This window comes from Danio rerio, chromosome 12 (genome assembly GCF_049306965.1).
Source record: "Danio rerio strain Tuebingen ecotype United States chromosome 12, GRCz12tu, whole genome shotgun sequence".
Classification (NCBI taxonomy): Eukaryota; Metazoa; Chordata; class Actinopteri; order Cypriniformes; family Danionidae; genus Danio; species Danio rerio.
The window spans coordinates 30,360,158-30,377,667 of record NC_133187.1 but is presented as its reverse complement, the minus strand read 5'-3'; the positions used below and the strand labels follow the sequence as shown (position 1 = coordinate 30,377,667).

Sequence of the window (17,510 nt, the reverse complement as noted above, 5' to 3'; positions counted from 1 at the left end):
ATCAATGCATTAGTTAGCTATTTATTGTATTTATTCTTTATTCTTTTGCCATAGCAGTCTAACTAGAGAATATATCTTCTTACTTTTGTTTAATGGCAAGCATTTTAACTTTGAATCATATGTAACTTTTCTGATATCTAAACTGCTTCTGTTATCAAAGGAGTGTAATTTCAGCTATCTACAATGGGTTTCTTACTACAGGGTGTCCTGTGCAGGGTCTTAAAAAGTCTAAAATGTTGTGAAACAAAATTTTAGGCATTAAAAAGTTCACTGAAATATTGTATTGTGTGTCTTACATCATTTTAAACTGGTCTTAAATTTTCCTTTGTCCAAGTAAAGCTGCCCAATTGGGCTGAAATCCACCCAATCACCAGCAATCCATCTTAATAAATCAGGGAAAGAAAACTAAAAATAATTACACAGTTCCTCATGATACCAGAGAAGTATATCTCTTTACGTCATCTTCCATTCAAACAAAATTATATTTACATAAATGAAGCGGAGTAGACATATTTATAAATAGGCAAGAAAAGCATGGTTTTATAACAGAAATGCTTGAATAGAAGTAATACTCAATCAGTTTGGACCAAAAGCCAACAAATATTTTTGATTATTTATGTAATTCCCTCCACAAAATAAACTTTTAACAATGTAACAAAACAAACAAAATAAATATTATTGTGAAAAAATGTATACAACTACAATTTTCTTGTTTTGACAAGTATGTCACTAAGAAATTTATTATTTTTTTTTTTGTGTGGCCAACCTGGCTGTTAGAAATAAGGATTAGTGTTTAGCCATAAGTCCAAAATTTCATTCATAATGGTCTTAAAAGGGTCTTAAAAAGTCTTAAATTTGACTTGATGAAACCTACAGAAACCATGTAACAGTCACAATCATGAAATTAAAAACATAACATGTATGGATATCAAAAATAAACAATTCTGATGGAAAAGATTAAATTGTTGATGCATTTTTTTAAATCGATTTTTATTTGTTTATTAATGTCAGAATAACAAAAACAGCATTATAAGAATTTGTTATCTAGATTGTGCATGAGTTTTACAGAGAGGTAAATCATCAAATAAGGACATACAAGAACATAAAAAATAAAAATAAAAAAAACAACAGATAATATAAAAGCATGTGGTAAACAACTTAAAAAAGGAAAATAAGTTAACAGTTCTAATAGCTTTAACTTAGCCACTAAATCAAATTGCTAATTTTTAGAGGAAGAAATAACTCTAATGATGAAGATCCTTTTCAAAAACAATAAAAGAAGGTTTACATTAAGAGGATTTACAGCGGTGTATATGGAATTTTGCAGGAATTATTATTATCTTATTTGTTTTATATTGGATAGAATAAAAGCAGTTTAAAAATTTTTAAAAGCCATTTTAAGGTCAAAATTATTAGCCCCTTTAAGCGATTTTATTTTTTCAGATTGTCTGTAGAATAAACCATCATTATACAATAATTTGCATAATTAGCCTAGCCTGCCTAGTTAACCTAATTAACCTAGTTAAGACTTTAAATGTCACTTTAATCTGTATAGAAGTTTCTTGAAAAATATCTAGTCAAATGTTACTGTCATCATGGCAAAGATAAAATAAATCAGTTTTTAGAAATGAGTTATTAAAACTAGAAATGTGTTGAAAAAATTCTCTCTCTATTAAACAGAAAGTAGGGAAAAAAATAAACTGGAGAGCTAATAATTCAGCGGAGCTAAAACTTCTGAATTTAACTGTATGTGCCAGTCTATAAATTCAGGAGAATTCCAAGTGTGGGTATGCACTGGCAGGCAAATAATAATAGGTAAATGAATAATAGGAGGCATATAAAGGCATTTATCAGGCTAAATTGACTGACATTGAGAAGTTTTTACTAAATGAAGTTTGATCTTTGATAACATTTGATTTTTGTGATTATTATTAAGAGTCATTAATAAAACTTGATATTGATAACAAAAGATTTATATTACTTAATCATTAAGACATAACAATAGGATATTGTTATAGCAGTTGAGGCATATAATAAACATGCATTGTACATAGCCTATTGATTTACACAAAAAATGACAATTTCTACAGCTTATATATATATATATATTTTTTCTTTTTTCTTTTGTTGAATAACATTCACAAAAAAGCAAACTATTCGAAATTAAATTCCTGATATCAAGAATTTAACACTGAGTTCATATCCTTCATATCCTTCGAATGAATCAAAGTTAAAACGGCTTGCCATATAATTTTGAACAGTTCAATTTAGGATTATTGGAGACTATAGTCTAAACATATATCCAGTAATTTAACGAAACTTTAAGAAACCGATTTTAATGTAGATTGAAAGAGTCGATACTCGAGAAGTATCCACCTTCATAACTTCATAATCATGATGTGTGTGGAGGTAAAGCGCGCACGGCTCAGCTCGCGCCCGAGAGAGGAGGGGCTTAAGGCGGACGGGCAGGACACTGAAGCCGCCGTGTTTAGTCGAGAAGAGTGGAGCTCGTGGAAAAAGGGATGAGAGGTGCGAGTCTCGATGTAGCGGACTATCACTCAAACACCGGGAGGCTCGAAAAGTTAGCTTAAGTTTTCAGGCGACCGAGGAGTGCGTAGCTTTAAGGAATTTCGACCTTTAAACAAGGAGATCCACGTATTGTTAACAAACATTGCGTGTTTATTTATGCCTTTACTATTAACATGAAAAGAAGCCGACCAATTGCGCGCTAGGCAAATGTAAACAAATTCATGGAAATGCATTGTAGCTCCGGTTTGGTGTTGGAGAATTGACTTTACTTTTCGTGGGACATTCAACAGTTAGCTTTATTATTATTTTCTCTTCAGTTTCACATTCTTAACAGCTTATTATGGCAGAACACGAAAGTTTGGAGTTCGGAAAGGCGGACTTTGTTCTTCTGGACAATGTGTCTTTGGAAGAGTTTATGGCCAACCTTAAGCTCAGGTAAGATAGAGGAACTCACCTCCTGTTGCCATGTGCTTTAGTGCAAGAACTGCTCTCATAATGGTATCTGGTTAACATAAAGCTTTATTTTGTAATTTGAAATTGGAAATGTATATATAAATAAATAAATAAATACATTTTATAATAGTATCGTGTTGTCTGGCAAAAAGATGCCTAAAACATAGTACATTATTGTTATTATTATTTTTAATGCAAAAAAATATATATATAGTTATGGTTAAGGTTTTGAGTAAAGTTAATGTTTTATTCAGTAAACTACTGATAATAATAATGACAAAAAATGTGCCATTTTTTTAGACGTGACTATATTATTTTAAATACATCACAATGTAATGTTTAAACTTCAGAAGACTTGAAATCAATACTTGGAGTAAGAATTCTAGTTTATAATCAAATCAAACAACAATGTTTGTTATTCTGACTAAATGTCATTTGGAAAAAGAAAGAAAAAGCTCTAAATAACAACCTTTTATTTTGTGTGCATGTATGAGTTGTTATGTTTGTTAACTGGTAACAAAGAACAAGTTGTAAATCTGAATCATTGCAATTGCATGTTTTAATAGGTGAGATCTCCTCTGACCAGATAGAATTGAGTTAAAGTTGGTTTTATATTCGCACATTAGCTCAATGTAACTGTCTCCTTTTTGTTTATCTAGCTGCTTTGAATATTCCATCTGAAATCGCATGAATGACTTTAAAACAACATCAGCACTATTTAATTGACTTTAAACAATGATACACTTTAATATTCATTGGATCCTAATATGATTTTCCTATTTAGAATTTGCAGAGAATACTTTTCTGAAATTATATTATTAAGGATGAAGTCAGAATGTGCGATTATAAAACCAACTTTACCTCAATCCAGATGGAGGAGTTACTCAAAACATCTTGAATTCTGAATCATATTCCAGATTTGCATCTGCTTTGAAATTTTTTAGGTCAAGGAAACAATGCATTACATGTCTTATTTCTGCACTAAAGCAATTCATGTGTTGCATTGTAATGCTTGCTGCTATCTATTGTTGCTTCATACTGGCTGCACCTGCTGAGCCAGAGTTGTGTGTGTATGAGTGCCTCAGAGAGGTGTGTTGACCAGAGTAAGTTGGCCTTATTGTTTAAACTAGTTTGCAGTGGATATCCTGCTATTGTGTGTTATGTTTTTGGTGATGTGGATCACATTTCCTCATCAACACACTGTCAATAAATGACTTGCTGGTTCTGATAAAATTGAGAATGTAGGCTGAGCACGAAACTCTTTGTGTTAATAGTTAATATAACAATGCCATAAAAGCAATTACATGAAGTGCTGCCACTGAACTTGTGACCTATATTTGAATGTCCTATAAATTCATCTAATTTGTGGAATTGCTTGATTTTTATTTTCAATTGAGTGCTAGCACGTAGTTACATTATTAGTTGTCTCTATGAAATTGCTGGTAATTCTTGATGGAGATGGTTCTGCGTAACCTAATAAACCATAATGTTTGCAAAGCACATTTTTTATCTTGAAAATGACAGTATCTTGTATCATGCCATATTGTGCTCTGATGCCATAGAATGTACAATAAGCAACACAATGTCACAGAAATTTGTAACATTTTGATTTCGTGGCTAATTTGTAGGAATTCACACAATCTCATTCATACAATTTAGTACGATTTGCTCATCCCCCAATGACAGTTGGAGGGTTGGGTGCCATGCCTCTTTTTAAAATCATTTTCATATACATGTTTCATATACATTTTCAATACGTTTTCACACGACTGAATTCATACAAATTAATACGTATTAGCCACTAAACTGACAAAACATGAAATAGTTATGATTTCTTGTGAGATCAGGCTGCAATATTAAAATACTATACTATACAATATTATACTAAACCAATATATTAAAACAATATAGTAACATGTCTTAAACAGGTAAAACATTTGTTATATATTGTGATATTGGCATTAACATAGATCCACACTATAGTATAGTCAATTAAATGCATTAGTACACTACAAGTTTGGGGTCAGAATTACAGGTCAGACTGCTATTTCAAGTTTTAAAACTGCTGTTTAAATTTAATTAATTCCTGTGATGACAAAGATGAATTTTCATTTCTCCAGTGTGACATGATTCTTTAAAAATCACAATTGTACGATTGTTTGCTCAAGAAACTTCTCATTTCACTCATTTTGAGTGTCGAAAATATGCAGTTATTATTACTTTTTTTTTTTTTTTTTTAAATATTTCCCAAATGATGTTTAACAGAGCAAGGCAATTTTCACAGTATGTCTGATAATATTTTTTCTTCTCTAGAAAGTCTTATTTATTTTATTTCAGTTAAAATAAAAGCAGTTTTTAATATATATAAAAAACATTTTATGGTAAAAATTATTAGCTCATTTAAGATATTTTTTTTCGATTGTTCGTAGAATGATCGTTATACAATAACTTGCCTAATTACCCTAACCTGCCTAGTTAACCTAATTAACCTAGTTAAGCCTTTAAATGTCACTTTAAGCTGTATAGAAGTGTCTTGAAAAATATCTAGTCAAATATTATGTGCTGTTATCATGGCAAAGATAAAACAAATCAGTTTTTAGAAATGAGTTATTAAAACTATTTTGTTTGAAAATGTGTTGAAAAAAAATCTTCTCTCCGTTAAAAAGAAATTGTGGAAAAATAAACAGGAGGGCTAATAATTCTGGGGGGCTAATAATACTGACTTCAACTATATATAGTTGTTGTCCCTTTTTAATCATTTGAATTCATTGTTAAATAACGTTTTTGTTTTAAAAAAGGCTTTGTGTTATTTAATATTTAAAAACTAATTTTAACTGTACTGTAAAACAAAGTCGGGAAACTGTAGGGTAAAACAATAAATAAAAATGGAACTCCAGCTGTGATTGCAACCTTTTAGGTTTTACAGGTGTAACAAAAAATTACAGTAAGCTACCATTTTTCATTCCCTGCAACAATCTTAATATACCAATCTCTTCAAGCACTAATATCTGGTGTTGGGTGTATCGACAATTCTGTATATTACTTTTCACATTTTCAAATGGCATTTAGATGTGGATAAACAACCTGGATATTAATTAACATCAGGAGGTTTTTAGTAACTCCAGCGACTCGGAGCACCCGTTGTCTGTTTTCCCCACCTCTCAGCCGTGGCCTGGTTTTCTCTCTGGCTGGGAGACGATGGCGTGTGCAGTTTGTTATTTGCAGAGGGTGTGACCAGGCTTCCTGCTCCTTCAGTCTCCACATCTGTGTCTGGGGCTTCAGCTGGAACTGAGGGAGCAATGGGATGCCAGATCACATCCTGTGCCCTCTGGAGTGATAAAGAGAAGCACTGTCCAACTGGAAATGGCTTTTTATGCCTTGCCTTTTTCTTTTGAATTCAGAAGGACCGTATCTGATTTCGAAGCAAAACATGAAGTGAATAGTTTAAACTCATTTGGATAATTCCCATACATTTTATCCAGTAAAATATAATCATCCTGCTAAATAAAACAAGCTTCTGAATAAAACAAAACAGCCTTTCTCTATGCAAACAAAGAAAGTTTACTTAAAAGATCTGTCAGTGTGTTTGGTTGTTAGCATTTAATCTCTTTGCAGTGAGTTGTTAAAGTTAAACAAGTGTCGGGAGCGCCGACATGTACTGTACATTTTGGTGTGATTTGAACTCTACCCATGACTGTGTTTACATAACGCCCCTGTTGTTTTGAGAGAGTTTGTGTAGGCATTTTGGAATCGCTGCTTAATTTGACGTGAGCTCAGGGCTTGACTTAATATGGCAGTGTTGTTTTGTCTGCCCCTAGGATCTTGGGGAATTTTTTTGGCAATCCTTTGCACATTTCCAAAAACAATTACAAGTGCTGCCCGAGACCATATTCCAGAGTCTTCCAGACATTGGCTTTGATACTGCAGATGAAATAGTTGATAATCAGCACACAGTGGAAGCACTTTCCAAGTTTAGCTCACATCTTCTTGTGTGATTCAGTAGAAAGTCAAGTCTAAAAAAAGTATTTGACAAACTAGTAATTTTCATAATTTGAACTTGTGGTACTGTATACTTTATGTATATATAGTTGCCTTTTTTTTTCTTTGACAGTCTTTTCTTAGATGATGAGTTTAACCTTTCACTGCATTGGAATTGCATTGGAAGTGACTGGACAAATGGGTTCAGGAAAAGAGCGAGGCCTTACTGCTCTTCCTATTGGCATTTTCCTGCATTAGAGATACAACCTTTGACCCTCCTAGTATTAACAACTAGCATAAAGGGTTTATTGTTCCAAAGTCTATCATTTAGGGCTGCACGATATTGGAAAAATTACACATTGCAATATTTTTTATTTTTTATTTTGCAATATATTGTGATATGAATACAATTTCACTAGATGATTTGAATAAATGTTGGTAAAGAATCTATCATTTTAGATGTGCTTAAAATATACTAAACAATCCACAAGCATAAAGTCATTAAAGAAAAATATGCTAATTTAATAAACAACATTTCAAGAGTTTACTCTTAGATAAAGCTTGACGCAAGTTTGGCATGCTGTCCCAGGAGAGAACCCTGAGCTCGTAGATAGATGAACCCAAGGCTCCCGTCTAGTCAATGAGCATTAAGAGGGATTCGAGATCAGGTAGTTCTCGAGAGCTCCCCCTGATTCGTTTGGCCTATTCCTTGATTAATAAGACAGCTCTATAGGAATAGACTGCCTACCGCACCAGTGCATACACATTTAGAGAACCTCTGTATTAAGTGCTTGTGACTGTTGTGATTTTTATTTAATTCACTTGTGTCACATGTCTTAAGACTGTAGGAGGAAACCAGAGTACCCGGGGGAAACTCACGCGAACATGGGAGAACATGTAAACTTCACACAGAAATGCTGACTGGCCCAGCTAGGACTTGAACCAGCGACCTTCTTGTTGTAAGGCAGCAGTGCTGGCCACTGAGCCGCCGTTGCGCCCGATACTAGAAATGAGGAGGAGGGAGAAGGGATGGATGGGGGGTCTTCCAAAACGAAGATATGGAGTAAAGTTAGACTGGATATTTATGTTAAATTCAGAATAATCCGATTGGCTAGCTAATGATTCCCGATAGGGACCAGCTGCAGTCAATCATATCACGTGCTCCTCTCAAAAATAGTGTGTGAAACTTCACTTACTGTCTTCTAAAGAGCTGAACTGTATTAAGGAGTACAGTTAATTAATAATCAAATGTAAAATAATACTATGTAGTCTTTGTTTTATAAACAATTCAAATGATAACTATTTGTTAGTAATTTTTAAAGTTACAAATGAAACATTTATGCCTGAATGCTTTTAAAACCCTCATACAGTCACATACCTAAAATAAAACACTTACAAAACGATTATAATCCAGATTTAGCATTGCATATACTTGGGATTTGACTATTATGAATGATCACATTGTGATATCAATGCTGAAACGATATATTGTGCAGTCCTACTATTACAGAATCTAAAATAGCATGCTGTATATGCACTGTAGGGTTGTTTTGATATCACAAACATATCTTATATGATTCTATACAGATGAATATAAAGATGTAAATGAGACCGACCGGGGGCCTTATGTACGAAGACTTGCGTAGAAATCATACTAAAACATTGCGTACGCACAAAGCTGTAAATGTGCCTGCATTTAGCAATTGCATTTTGCAATTAGCCTGCATTTGTTTTGCCACAGAAGCTCCTAAATTAAACAAAAATGTCTTTTTATGCAAAGGATATGATTAGATGTTTAACCAAGAGATTTCAAGCAAATTTGTCAGTTTTTTTTTATGAGCATTTAAGCTTCTTTCAGCAAGGTGTCAAAGTTAAACAAGGGTTGGGAGTGCTGACACATGCTACAGAGCTCATGTGTTTATGTATACTGAAAGTTGGTATGTGTGTACAGTAGCTATATGTTTGGCTTTATAACACCTGACTAGTTTGTAAAATCGTGTCACATAAAGGAACTGTAAGCCCGTGAAGAAAATTTGCCAACTTTGATGGATGTTGAAGTAGAACATATGCAGGTGCACTCTGACATATGTGAACCACAAAGAAAATACAACAATGTAACACTTTAGGTCTGTTTTAAAACAAAGCAAACCCGATGCGTGTGTTATGGTGCTGGACTAGTACTACATAGCAACATACAATGCTGAATGCAAATAGTGAAATGCAGAAAACCACATTATTATGCAAATTTTACATGACATAGTAAATAGGCCTTAAAAACAGAACAGGTGCTATAATCACAAAACTTCTTCAATGCTAAAAGATGCACTTAATGTTTTATGAGAAGCTTTTGAAAATAATCTCCTCACCAATTTTGTAGAAGATAATCAAAAATAACACATTTTCTAAAGCTCCAAAAGGACTCCTAATTCACAAGACTAAATCACACACTATCCAGAAAAGTGTGTGTGGGTGTATGTATATATGTACAGTTGAAGTCAGAATTATTAGCCCCCCCTGAATTATTAGCCCCCCTGTTTATTTTTTCCCCCAATTTCTGTTTAACGGAGAGAAGATTTTTTTTTTAACAGATTTCTTAACATAAAAGTTTTAATAACTCATTTTAAATAAATTATTTGTTTTATCTTTGTCATGATGACAGTAAATAATATTTGACTAGATATTTTTCAAGACACTTTAAACTGACATTTAAAGGCTTGAACTAGGTTCATTAGGTTATCTAGGTAGGTTAGGGTATTTAGGTAAATCATTGCATATGGTTCTGTAGACAATTGAAAAAATAAATAGCTTAAAGGGGCTAATAATTTTGACCTTAAAATGTTTTTTTTTATAAAATTTCAAACTGCTTTTCTAGCCAAAATAAAACAGTTTCTACAGAAAAAAAAAGTTTCTACAGAAGAAAAATATTATTAGACATACTGTGAAAAATTTCTTGCTCTGTTAAACATGATTTAGGAAATATTTAAAAAAAGAAAATAAAATTCAAAGGGGGGGCTAATAATTCTCACTTCAACTGTGTGTGTGTGTGTGTGTGTGTGTGTGTGTGTGTGTGTGTGTGTGTGTGCGTGTGTGTGTGCGTGTGCGTGTGCGTGTGCGTGTGCGTGCGTGCGTGCGCCCGCGCGCGTGCGTGTGCGTGTGCGTGTGCGTGTGTGTGTGTGTGTGTGTGTGTGTGTGTGCGTGCGTGCGTGCATGTGTGTGTGTGTGTGTGTGTATACATATATATATATATATATATATATATGGGTAGCACGATCGCCTCACAGCAAAAAGATGGAGTTGAGTTTGCATGTTCTACCTGTTCCCGTGGGTTTCCTCTGGGTGCTCAGGTTTTCCCCAAAGTCCAAATACGTGTGCTATAGGTAAATTGAATAAGCTAAATTGGCCATAGTGTATGTGTGTAATAGAGTGTGTATGAGTGTTTCCCAGTGTTTGGTTGTGGCTGGAAGGGCATCCGCTGTGTAAAACATAAGTTGGATAAGTTGGTGGTTCATTCCACTGTGGCGACCCCAAATTAATAAAGGGACTAAGCCAAAAACAGAATGCGTGTTTGAACTACTGAACAAAATACATAAAAATAAAATAAATTAAATTAAATTACAAATGGTTAAAAAAGTAAACAAATAAACAAATTTGTTAATTGTTGCTGAAATGTAAGACATCTGAGCATACAATAAGACACCAACAAAGGTTTGAAAGTTCAAACATAAAAAAAGCCAAAAAAAAAAAAGCAATGTCCACCTGGTTTAGGAAGTGTTGAAAGGGGGTCCATCATTTATAAAGATATTGTAATTTTCCTTTAACAGTCTATGTAAACTTAGATAAAAGCTTTTACCTCTATTTAGGAGAACGTTTAGTGGTAATAAAAAAGGTTTTAGAACTGCAGACTCAGAACATGTATGTTTGTGCAAACTTGTGTTCAACAAAAGGTTATTTTACATAGAAAGATTCTTTAGATCATTAAATATTCAATATATTAATATTTTTAAACACTAATATATTATAAATTAATTTATTATTAATATATTATTAAACATTAAATATATTAAATAAGAAATAAGTAATTCAATGCAATTCCATCATGCAACCTTAGTTTTGCTAAAATAGAAATAACTTTGCATATGTTTTACGCTCCATGGTGATAATAATTAGCTTAATTTAGCTTCTTTAACTTAAAGAACTGTTAACATTTTGTCACTTGATTTAAATGGAAAAAAAACAGCTTTAAGAAATTAACTCACATAGGATACAGTATTATATCTTGCTAGTCATCTGTTTTTGAGGTTTACAGTTACAGGGGTCTATTTCATTTCTAAGAATAATAACACATTCAGTGCAGATGATGATTGCTTAAAAATTGAGGTACAGTGTTGTGTGGTTATACAATGGAATGGGGAAAGTTTTAAAGCAGAAGGTTGTAAATCTGTGCCATTACCTCACAGCTTTTTATCAGGCTCTTAGCTGAGCAAAATCAGCCAGATGATAACCGTAAGTAGGGGTCTAAGGTTAAGTTTAGAGAGCTCATACAGGAAATAGTGAAAATTGAGCCCATGTGTTTATTTCTCTTCCATATTTACAGTGTGGTGCCACTGCACAAATACAAACTAGAGGCAAATGTAAACTCAGGCAAGCTATTGAATTCAGGCCTTTGAATGAAATTAACTTTTTGCAAGTCCTCATGGGGTCGGATCACAAAGACACCATTTGTAATAGTGCTTAAATTTAAACTTCCTGCCATAGTTGTATTATTTCTTGAGGATTTGAGTTGTGTGAAGCTGTTGGCTAAATAATCCTAAGCCTCTCCCATATCAGCGGTGTAAAAGCTCACTTGTTGCCTTAACAGCAGGGCCACGTGGAGTCCAGCTGTGACACATGGCAACCCGATTCCCATCCTGCACAGCAAACAGAGGATCAAAGTGCTCTTAGAGCTCAGGTGCACTGCGCAGGACCCGAAACAAGGTCAAAGGTTTTATTTCCCTATCCTGTAAGGACAGATGGAGTTAAACAGATATGCTATAGTCTGGAAGCAGAAATGAAAAATGTACAAATTTTACTGTGGTTGGTCAGGATGGATGATATGGATTTAAAACAATCTGCATTTCCTTGTATTCATTGCGACAACAATATTTGACTAAATGTAGGATGCTGTGAGCACACAGTATATTTTTGAGTTATTTCGCAGGAACTCCACTTACTATGATTACAGAAGTATAGAGTAGTAATATAAGTATTGTGGGAACATCACTTATAAGTCAACATATATATTTTTAGGAATTACTGTAAGTTTATATACTTATGTGTTACAACAATATTGAATACTACTGTATCAAATAGTATGTTTTTTTTTTCTCATTTTGCATTTGAAGTTAGGTACTGCTTGTTGTAACTGTCCACAGTGTGGGAGATAAAGGGATTTAGAGAGAATGCCACTGGAAAAATACTTTCCATATAAATATTACAATCCCAGAGGATTTGTCCTGTGATGTTATAATAGCCTCTGACCAGCGTCAGGGTACATCCATGCTTGCTTGCAGCTATGAGTTCTTGTGTGGTTTAATCTTCCATGGTTCCTGTCTTTTTGTTTACAATATAAAACCACAGTCTGAGCTTTCTGCTTGGCTGTAAATGGGATTTTTTAAACCTGTTTTCAAACATTCCACTTTCAAATATTCCTTTAAGGTGAATCCAAGTCTGGTCTGATCTGTTTGGCAACAGCTATGGTTACAGCCCTTGTCTGTTCAAATGTCCAAAAGTGTTGTTGTTTTCTCTCATTTTATTGTAAAACTAATTTGGCTAAAGTGTATGATTACAAAATTATTACTTTACTTTAATTAATAATTAATTTTGTGCTTATTTCATTATTGAAAGAGGATCATGTGCTTATGATTGACCTCAGCTATTACATGATTTACCAATCAGACAAATACAAACGCATAATAAAAAAACTGATTTTTTTTATCTTAGTCATCTTTGTCTTGAAGAATCCCCCATCCACCCATACTACGCCCCCTCTTTTCTAGATTACACCAGGATAGGGCGGTTATAAGTGAATTGAATAAACCAAATTGTCAAAGTAAATGTGTGTTTTAGTACAAGGCATTGACTGCACAAATACATGCTGGTACAGTTGGCGGTCCATTCCACCATGGCAACCCCTATTATCAAAGAATAGACCGAACAAATGAATTTTGGGGAGCTCTCAAGACCTACCTGAGCTAAGGCTGCCCTCTCTCTCAATAAAATGGAGGGAGCCCCGGGCTCAAGGATCTTATGAGCTGAGAGCTTTCTCCCAGGATAGTGTGCTAAACATGCCTTGTTTACAATCATCAGCTATGTGTGAACTCTTGAAATTACAGTATGATTGTTTTCCATTTGTGTTTAAAGCAGCTTCTAAGATCTTATGCTTTTCTTATTTTTTCTGATCTAGATATTTTAAGGTTCAAGACATACTGGAGTGCTTTTTAAAGAAAAAACAGATTTATGTGTGTTGAGCATCAGTTAAGACAACGTTAGCACCTGTCATCTTTATTTGTGGGGAAAACTGGATAATTTTGAACCTTTGTCAGCTAATTTCATCTTCTGGATTTAAAATAATTTTTTTGAGCGGGATTAAATTGGCATGTAGCTCAAATTTGCTAAAGGAGTGATGAAGCATCGGCTTCTCAGTATTATACATGCCGGAGTTTTCTTATCCTACGAGAAGAGCTTGTTTCTTTATCATTCATGAGAGCATGTGCTTTCCGAAGGCAAAGCAGACCTGCCAAGCTGTGATGTTCAATGACTGGGTGAGACCACGTTCGCGCATGGCACGGGTCGTTTGTGTTTGTTTTCATGATCCACAGGGTTTGTTGCATGTTTTTCCTCGCGATGCTGTCAAGGGTGAAAAAGCAAAGCTTGGTTTGCAGCAAGAATTTTTGTCGAGAGAACTGTACAAGAATTGGAGAATGGTGGACTTTGTCTTATATTAGTTGAGTTTGTTACCATTCAGACACATTGCCTATATCCGTGCTGCTGTGTTTGCCTATGTTTAAAATCCTCCAGATTACCGGCAGGGCCAATGGTTGGAATAGATAGGGAAAAGAGATCTGCTGCACAGCTATCCACTGTGTCTGCATTTAGACCCTGGGATTGAGGAGGAAAGTCCTTCTCATTTATAGTGTTTATATAAACACAATTATCTTTATAATGATATAACAAATTGTGGTTATGTGTAAATGAAATTACGAATAACAAATGTAGTAGGACATTCAATTACTTACTGTTTATTTCTTTGCATTTTAACTTTGTAAACTATAAAATGATGGGTCTCAAGGCTTGTGTCTCCTCTTGTAAGCCAACTGACAGCAGTTGTTCGCTCCTCTCTTTTTCCCCTGCTTTGCCCGCCATACCCACTCCTCCCTTTGCTCATAGCACTCCACGCCAATCTCAGAGCATTTATTGGAAAGAAATCTGAGGTAGACTTTAACCAAAAGAGGGTGGTTTCATGACCCTTTAAAAATAATGTAGATGACAGAAGCATACAAATATTTGCTGGTGCCTGTATATATTCACATTTTCTTTTAAACCAGTATTACTATTCCAGATTAGAACCTAATGACAAAACTTCCCTCAAAAGGCTGATTTGTCATTTGATTGCCTCAAAAACTGCCTGATTTTTCTCTCACTCTCCAGCAAAAAAAGGGCCAGTCTACCCACAAGAATTTCCATACAACCCCCTGTAATCTGAAACATATCACCAACCTTACATAAACAAGGCTGTTGCCTTTTTGGCCCTTTCCCCCCCAGAATAAGCTTCAAGCTCCACAGACGTCTCATTTGTGGACTGTGTGCCTTGGCTGGCGGTCACTGAGACCACTAAGCATGTTAGACAGGCACTCTCACTCACTTTCACTGTCTTTATGGTGTATAGCTTTGATATATTTTACCGTCTCCCTCACCTTTTTTGTAACCCCTTTCAGCCCATGCTTACGATGAGCTACATACAAATTTCATTAGTCTGTTTTCCATACTCACATGAGCGACTCTTAAATAATTCCCAAATTGTGTATTCACCCCTGCTGGAAGCCCATTTCCTCTCTCCATCCTTTCCAGATGATGTGGTTTGATTACATTAGATGGACACAATAATGAGATTATATATAATCGCTTCTATCTAATAACATTTAAACAGGACACAATGATGGATTCACTGTGTATTTCAGGTTTTTTCTTAAATACTTTTTGGCATGCATTGAATCACACCCTGGGTTTTAATGCGTCTACTTTATAAATAGTAGGTGAAAAATATTATCTATTATGCAAAGCATGCATATTACTCTTAAAACAATATAAGCATAAAGTATCTGGATGACGTACTTCTGACAAGATCACAAAGATAACACATTTGTATTAAACGGAACTAATCTGAAACTAAAACTACATCAGCATTCTACCACAACTTTGCTCCCTATATGTTATGCAGGGATGTCCCATAATCTGAATTAGATTATTGCTATGGCTCAATTATTCTCTTTTCTTCATCTACATTAAGCTGCTTTGACACATTCTGCATTGAAAAAGCACTAAAGGAAATGCTTTTATTGTCCCATGATGCATCAGAAGAGGATTTGGCAGTTGGATTGTAGTGAAGTAATGTTAGTCTTTACAATGCATGATCATTAGCTATTCATTATAAATGTATATTATCCTTTCAGAAATATGCAATATGGCTAATAACATTATCTTATATGTACAATGCCAATATCATTATAGCCATTATCTAAATTTGACCTGAATTAACATAATTACAGTATTGCATAAAACAGTTGTGATTAAAGCGCTGTTTTCATTCATGTATTAAAAAGAATAAAATTATCACTTACTGGGAAATATTAATTAGAGCTCTGTTAATCATAAAAAATGTGTTCATATAAACAAGGAAAACCATAAAAAAAAAATTTCTTTCATATTAAATTAGCAGAGGTTTGATGCAATTAAAACTCTAGTGTTATTTGCATTTGGAGACCTTAATTGGAGATAACTAAATAATATTTGATAATGTACTTCTCAGCTGCTTGCAGAATTATTAAAACAACAACTGAGGTAATGTTCAAAGAGTTTAGTCCACTGTTTATTCCAGTTTGTCAATCATATAATCTGCAGCCATTTGTCTTTTTAAACCACAGAATATATTAAGTAAATCTGTTTTCATCTAAGTTTATGTGCAAATCTTATTATAGTATAAAACATTGTTTAAGCATTTTTTTAAATGTATGCCTGTCAAATTGTTTCCATTCTGTAATGTAATGAGGACGCTGACAAGGGAGATGTGAATCCAAATGCAGGTTTATTGAGAATGGTCAGGCAAGCAATGGTCACAATCAGGAACAAACAGATGTATGCAGTCAAATACACAGGCAATTGGTCAGTACAACAGCAGACAACATAAACAAACTAATAAGGTGGGTGTCAAAAACACGGCAAAGCAAGGCAAGGAAAACGCAATGAATGTCTGTGTGTGTGTGTGTGTGTGTGTGTGTGTGTGTGTGTAGGTCCTAGTAATCAGTCTTTGACAATCCTCTGGCTGTGTTTTTGAAATCAGTCAGAATCAGGAATCGCCGTGTGTGGTGCATGACTGGAACTTGTAGTCCATATAATGGAAGATTTGTAGTTCTATGCGATCTGTGGCTACCAGTGATCTTTAAGGATTAGATCGCTGGTGATTGTGACACATCCATTGTGTTTGTATTATGTGACATCCTAAAATATGCATAAAATTGGTGGATATCAATATACAGTGTCTAATGTTTGGTATCTAACACCTACTGTACAAATTAAGTTATTTTGAATGCAGAGACAACGTCCAAGCCATTTTCAGTCAGATCTGTTGCTTACTGTGTTATTGGAGCTCTGCTGTAGCCAGGTGTCAGTAAAATTCTCACTAATTTACACCATGCTTCTCGCTTTCCTTTGCTTTTTAGCCAGTTACCCCATTAACTTTACTTCTTTCTCTCTTTTGGGTCTGTTTTTGTACTTTCCATCCTTGCCCTCTTTTTACCCTGATGTAGATGGCTTCTTGAAATAGCTTGCTGAGTAATGTCTGACTCCGTTTGGCCAGCCTTTTCTTTTTGTCTGCTCTTTTTTTCTTCTCAAGTTGGCCATCATCTCATCCGCTACTGCTCAGTGACATCATATTGGGATCTGAACCATGTGCTAAAAGCACAAATGAGTTCGAGATTGGCTGGTGGCCATGTCTAGTCACTAAACCGTTGACCTCTGAAAGGGAATCATCATAACATGCCTCCGTTTTCCCTCATCTTCTTTCCCTCATCTAGACGGGAGAACAAAAAGTGCCTGTGATCTTGTAGAGACAATGAAGGGAGTCGGCCAAAATAACAAAAACTTCAGCTTTCTGGCGCGGTCTGACGTTTACACCTGGCTCTCATTTCCTGAGTAGTCAGTGCAAAGCTAATGAAAGTTAGCATGAAAGCTGCACGTCTAAGACATGGCTTGAAGCTTTGCCAAGTGGGACACACATTTTCTGTAGTCAGGCTTTG

The 17,510-nt window shown here is 34.5% G+C and overlaps 1 protein-coding gene across 2 annotated transcripts in view; it reads left to right on the top strand.

Moving 5' to 3' along the window:
- Nucleotides 1–2,444: 2,444 nt before the first annotated feature.
- The window catches only part of myo1d (myosin 1D), a 123,402-nt gene continuing 108,336 nt past the window's right edge, over nt 2,445–17,510 (top strand). Inside the window, 1 exon segment of one of the 2 annotated variants that reach the window (NM_001423964.1) lies at nt 2,445–2,964. In NM_001423964.1, the coding sequence (NP_001410893.1) occupies nt 2,870–2,964 (95 nt within the window). In that variant the 5' untranslated portion in view covers nt 2,445–2,869. 2 annotated transcript variants of the gene reach the window in all.